This window comes from Wolffia australiana, chromosome 13 (genome assembly GCF_029677425.1).
Source record: "Wolffia australiana isolate 7733 chromosome 13, ASM2967742v1".
Classification (NCBI taxonomy): Eukaryota; Viridiplantae; Streptophyta; class Magnoliopsida; order Alismatales; family Araceae; genus Wolffia; species Wolffia australiana.
Window position 1 is genome coordinate 12,281,409 of NC_135847.1, and position 6,000 is coordinate 12,287,408.

Below are 6,000 nucleotides of genomic sequence, written 5' to 3' on the forward strand. Positions count from 1 at the left end.
ACATAATGTCCATTTTTATTCAATGGTTTTAATAGCAAATGAAAACTGAAAAAAAATGTGATTAATGGGCTGAGGGTCGGGTTGACCAAGGGTAGGGTTCGCAGGTTATGTCTTCCTTATAAATGATTGTTCAAAAAAAAAAAACTTCCATATAAATGATAAAACCTTATTATACACCCCTAACTCTATTTATATTTTCAGTTATATCATTTCAAATACAAGTTTACATTATTTAGTTTATTTTTTTGCAAATCCGGGTGTCTACTAACAAATAATAACCATTTACTTATAAGGTAGAATTAGGGGTGGCGAGAAAGAGAGATGCAAAGCCAGGCAGATGAACAGGGTCTTCGACAGCTAAAAATGAATGCATAACAGGGACCGTTTATTTAAAAGAAAAATGTTAAAACTGAGTGCATGGCCAAGGAGGTGTGCAATTGTCAGCCAGGAAGTTTCTCAATTGGTTTATTTTCCCCCCCTTATCATCCCTTTATTTTTTTATTTGAACAAAAATGTAGCCTTTGTTATTCTATTAGACCTGTCTGGACAGATCCAACACATGTATCCTTATCAATGGATTTCCCCACTTAATTTCTTGTTATATGGTTACTCTCTCTGTTGTTTTAGGATCAGCAGCTCTCTGCCTGAGGACAAGAGCTACAGGAGTCAACCCCGAAAGCAGGAGACGACAAAAGCAAAACATAGTGATGGATTTTGACAAACGAATGACTGGGAAGAGGAAGAAATTCAGTTGGAGATGAAGACACTGAATTCAAACTGGAGAACAAACGGCTACACCACAAAAATTCATCCAGCAGGGGATGTTCTACGGCGTCGACAGCTAACAGAGCAAAAAGCAACACTGACAGACTAAGAATAAGTAACTAAGTCACCTTAAACGACATTCGAAGAAGAGGAAGATGCAGCAGGCTGCAAATTCTCCTCCTCTCCAAAGAAATCCTGCAAGGCCAGCATCTTCATGGGGCTCTTCTTCAAGCACCTAACGGCCTCGACACTCGCCATCGCCCCGGCAACAGTCGTGATAATCGGCACCTTATACGCCAGGGCCGTCCTCCTCAGCTGTCTCCCATCGATCTGATCCAGAGCATCCCCGGAGCTGGTCATCACCATCACCTGGATCTCCCCATTGGCCACCATGTCCCCGACATGGGGCCTCCCCTCGTGCAGCTTCAGCACCCGCTCCACGGGAATCCCCTCCAGCTCCAGCACTCGCGCCGTCCCTGACGTCGCCACAATCCGAAAACCCAGCTCCAGAAAACCCCTGGCTATGGCGGCTAGGCTCGGCTTGGTCAGATCATTCAGGCTCATGAATGCCGTCCCCGACAGCGGCAGCGCCTGCCCGGCAGCAATCTGAGCTTTGGCAAAGGCCATGGCAAAGTCCATATCAATGCCCATCACCTCCCCCGTGCTCCTCATCTCCGGCCCCAGCAACACGTCGCTGCCCTGGAACTTGTCGAATGGAAGCACCGCTTCCTTCACAGAGACGTGCCTAGGATGAACCTCCGATACAAAGTTGAGCTCGGCAAGGGACCTTCCAGACATGGCCAGCGCTGCGTACTTGGCTAACGGCCGGCCGATCGCCTTGGACACGAACGGCACCGTCCTGGACGCCCTTGGGTTCGCCTCCAGAAGAAACACGTCGCCGGCGGCGGTGATGGCGAACTGACAGTTCATCAGCCCACAGACCCCGAGCCGTTTCGCTAGAATCTTGGTCCAGGTTCTGATCTTCTCTAAGCACCTCGCCGGTACCGTCTTTGTGGGCAGAGAACAGGCTGAATCGCCGGAGTGGACGCCCGCTTGCTCGATGTGCTCCATTATACCACCGATCACCACGTCTCCGTTGCAGTCTGCCAGAGAATCGACGTCGATCTCAATGGCGTCGGATAAGTACTTGTCCACCAGCACTGGCCTTTCTGGATCCACCTCCACTGCAGTTTCCAAGTATTTGACCAGCTTATCATCCCCATAGACAATTTCCATGGCTCTGCCTCCAAGAACGTACGACGGCCTGACCACGACGGGGTACCCAATCTCGGCGGCAATCTCCAGAGCCGCGGACTCGCTCTTCGCGATTCCACCCTTGGGCTGCTCGATCCCCAGCTCAATAAGGATGGCATTGAACCTCTCTCTGTCTTCTGCAGCATCGATGGAGTCCGGCGAGGTTCCCCAGATCCGGACGAGGCCTAAGCCAGAGGCCGAGGGTAACTGCTTCCTCTCCAGATAATTCTGAATTGGGAGAGCAAGCTTGAGCGGGGTCTGCCCGCCAAACTGGACGATAATGCCCTCCGGTCTCTCCAGCTCGATCACATTCAGCACGTCCTCCACAGTTAGTGGCTCAAAGTAGAGTCTGTCACTGGTGTCGTAATCTGTGGACACCGTCTCTGGGTTGGAGTTCATCATTATGGTCTCATATCCAGCCTGCAGAAGCACCAGTGAGAGCAAATATTTTGAGAAGATTGAAAGATTCATTAAGTAAAATGTTACTATTATCAAACTATCCTGATGCTGTTAAGAGAAAGAACATCAACCTCGCGGAGGGCAAAGGAAGCATGGCAGCAGCAGTAGTCGAACTCAATCCCCTGGCCGATTCGGTTAGGCCCGCCTCCCAGGATAAGAACTTTCCTCTTCTGGGTCGGCAGAGACTCGCATTCTAGGTCGTAAGACGAGTACATATAAGGCGTGTTGGCCTCGAACTCAGCGGCGCATGTGTCGACTCTCTTGTAAGCAGGTATCACACCCAAGCTCAGTCTCTTGACTCGAACCTCGTCCTCTGTTGTCTTGGTGGCGTAGGCGATCTGTTTGTCACTGAAACCTCGCTTCTTGATCTCGTAAAAGTCGTCTACGGAGAGCTCTGGCAGGGATCTGGAGAGGAGGAACTGCTCAACTTGGACCAGCTCCTCGAGCTGAGTGAGGAACCACTTGTCGATGTAGCTTAGCTCGTGTATCTCGTCCACACTCATCCCTCTTTTCATGGCAGCATAGATGGCATGAATGCGGTCAGGGTTCGGCACGCGGAGACTGTACTTTAGCTGCTCCCAGTCCCAGTCCAGCTCCTTGATTTTCCCACAACCCCAGCCCGAGAAGCCGCTCTCTAGTGAGCGGACCGCTTTCTGGAAGGATTCCTGGAACGTGCGGCCAAGGGCCATGGCCTCGCCCACAGATTTCATCTGAGTCGTCAGCACCGGCTGCGAGCCGGGGAATTTCTCGAATGCAAATCGCGGAATCTGTAAAAAAAAGAAGTAGCGTTTAGGTTTTAGACGATTTTCGAGTAGCCAGTTGCATCGTGCCCTGTTGAAACGTGCGTAGATTAATTTCTATCAGATTCTACAAAATAGATTGTTATTCTGTGGGCGTACCCTCATGGAAAACAAATATTGTAAAACAATATATTTACAATATTTTTCTGTCAGAGAAGCAAATCTCGCATGAAAGGTCAGTCTAAAACATGCATAATAAGAAGGTACTCAGTTATGAAGATCATTTATCTCAAATCGGATACATAATGTTATGCAGTAGGAAAATAGGACGATTTAGAGCCCGTAACATGGTAAGAAAACACTATGTTTTTTAAAGAACGCTTTGAGGGCTACAACATAATGAACAAGAGATGAGATAAATTAAAATACCGTTTATAAAAAAATTCCCAAACCCAAAAGAACACAAGGAAATTTTCATCGCATCACATCACTTATTCATGGAAGATAATCTTGTATCCACCAATTATATTACTAGAGGGAAGAAGACTGTGAAACAAAGGGTTATCAAAAACAGTAATTTAGCAGAAAGTTAGTGATCAAGAGAAAGTTAAGACTGCAGGGAAAATATGTAATCATCTTATTGTTTTTGCCGGGTTCAAACTACACAAGGCATGATTCCAAAAGGGGAAAAAAAGACCCATCAGTAAAACGCCAAGAACTCGTCATCAGTTCATCAAAGCAGAACAACAAACCAACCAGGCATAGACAAAATCAATGCTAGAGAGAAAAAGTCAATAGATAAAAATCAAGATCATACCTTGGTAACCACATAGTCAATGGAGGGCTCGAAGCTGGCAGGGGTCTTCTTTGTGATATCATTTGGAATCTGATCCAATGTATACCCTACAGATAGTTTCGCCGCCATCTTCGCAATGGGAAAGCCGGTCGCCTTCGACGCCAAAGCCGACGATCTCGAGACCCTGGGGTTCATCTCTATCACCATCACCTCCCCATCCACCGGATTCACCGCAAACTGAACGTTCGATCCGCCGCATTCGACCCCAATTTCCCTTATAATGGCCACAGAGTAATCCCTCAGCCTCTGATACTCCTTATCCGTCAGAGTCTGCGCCGGCGCAACCGTGATCGAATCGCCGGTATGAACCCCCATCGGATCGATGTTCTCGATCGAGCAGATGATCACCACATTGTCTGCAAGATCCCTCATCACCTCCAGCTCATACTCCTTCCACCCCAGCAGAGATTTCTCCACCAGCACCTGATTAGTCAAGCTAGCAGCCAATCCAGACTTGCAAATCGCATCGAATTCCTCCTTGTTGTAGGCGATCCCGCCGCCGGTCCCTCCGAGGGTGAATGCAGGTCGAATTATCAAGGGGAATTCTCCAATTGATTCGGCGATGGTGGCGCACTCGTCGATCGTGGTGCCGATCCCGGACGGCGGCGTCTTGATGCCGATGTTCTTCATGGCCTGCTTGAAGAGCTCGCGGTCCTCGGCCTTCTTGATGGCGTCGAGCTTGGCGCCGATGAGCTCGACGCCGTGGCGGGCGAGGGCGCCGCTCTCGGCGAGGGCGACGGCGAGGTTGAGGGCGGTCTGGCCGCCCATGGTGGGCAGCAGCGCGTCGGGCCGCTCCTTCTCGAGCACTTGCTCGACGAGCTGCGGGGTCATGGGGGCGACGTAGGTCTTGTGGGCGGTTTCAGGGTCGGTCATAATTGTGGCCGGATTGGAGTTTATCAGCACTACCTCGTAACCTTCGTCTTTGAGGGCTTTGCAGGCCTGCGTGCCCGAGTAATCGAACTCGCAGGCTTGCCCGATCACGATCGGCCCGGCGCCGAGGATCATGATCTTCTTGATGTCCGTTCTCTTGCCGGATTTGGGGGCGGCGGCGTCGTCGATTAGGGGTTTGGCGCCGTCGATTGGGGATTTTGGGCCGTCGATTGGGGATTGCGCGGCGGAGATTGCGAAAAACGGGATTTGGGGGCGGCGGAATTGAAGAAAACGATGGCGATGGCGGTTCTGAAAGGAAGCGCGGCGGAAGGAGTAGTAGGGTTTAGAGAGATTACAGCGGGGGTTGTTCTTGAAGAGGGCGTCGGAGGCTGGGCCGGCGTAGAGCTCCATTGCTGAAGGGTTTTTGACCTCTGGGAAGAGGATGAAGATAAACCCTTGCGCTCCCCCCCCCCTCTCTCTCTAAAAGCTCTCTCTTTCTCTCTAGATCTCCCTTTCTCTCTCTAAACCTCTCTCTGGTCCGTCTTTTGAAGACGGGGAAAGGGGGGGTGAGTGCGTAGCGATGCGCACGGGGCTGTGCGGTGAGGGTGGAAGGGAGAGGAGGAGTGTTTCTCTCTCTCTCTGAATCTTTCTCTCTCTAGATCTCGCTGTTGTCGTGGCCCTTGGGCAACAGCTCGTTGTTTGATGTCGTGGTGCGTAGCGATGTGCACGGGGGGCGTGCAAGGAGGGTGGGAAATATCTGTTGGTATGGGGGGCTGGCGTGGCGAGGTTTGATTGGTGAATTAATGGGATTTGGCTAGTGGGGTACGAATTAATGGACTGCTCTCTCCCCCTCTCTCATGTCACCACTCTCTCTCTCTAATGTTAACTCCCTCTCTCTCTCTCTCATGTCATCTCTCTCTCCCCCTCGTCTCTCTCTCTCACTAGTAGTTTCATACCTCTCCCCCTCTCTCTCATGTCACCACACTCTCTCTCTAATGTTCTCCCTCTCTCTCTCGTGTCATCTCTCTCTTATGTCATCTCTCTCTCTCCCCCTTT

The 6,000-nt window shown here is 50.4% G+C and overlaps 1 protein-coding gene across 1 annotated transcript; it reads right to left on the minus strand.

Annotated features, from left to right (window-relative positions):
- Window positions 1-751: 751 nt before the first annotated feature.
- CARB (carbamoyl phosphate synthetase B) lies at window positions 752-5,468 on the minus strand. The gene is made up of 3 exons (XM_078584894.1): window positions 4,036-5,468; window positions 2,550-3,245; window positions 752-2,439 (listed from the first exon to the last, which is right to left on the minus strand). Exons 1-3 carry the CDS (start codon window positions 5,353-5,355, stop codon window positions 895-897), a joined length of 3,561 nt encoding a protein of 1,186 aa, XP_078441020.1. The 5' UTR covers window positions 5,356-5,468; the 3' UTR covers window positions 752-894.
- Window positions 5,469-6,000: the final 532 nt, after the last annotated feature.

Excerpts from the sequence above, each read along its gene's own strand:
- CARB (XM_078584894.1), bottom strand. The coding sequence starts at position 5,355 with ATGGAGCTCTACGCCGGCCCAGCCTCCGACGCCCTCTTCAAGAACAAC. Across the intron at positions 3,246-4,035 it reads TTGACTATGTGGTTACCAAG|ATTCCGCGATTTGCATTCGA; the intron begins GTATGATCTTGA and ends TTTTTTTTACAG. Across the intron at positions 2,440-2,549 it reads CTTCCTTTGCCCTCCGCGAG|GCTGGATATGAGACCATAAT; the intron begins GTTGATGTTCTT and ends GTGCTTCTGCAG.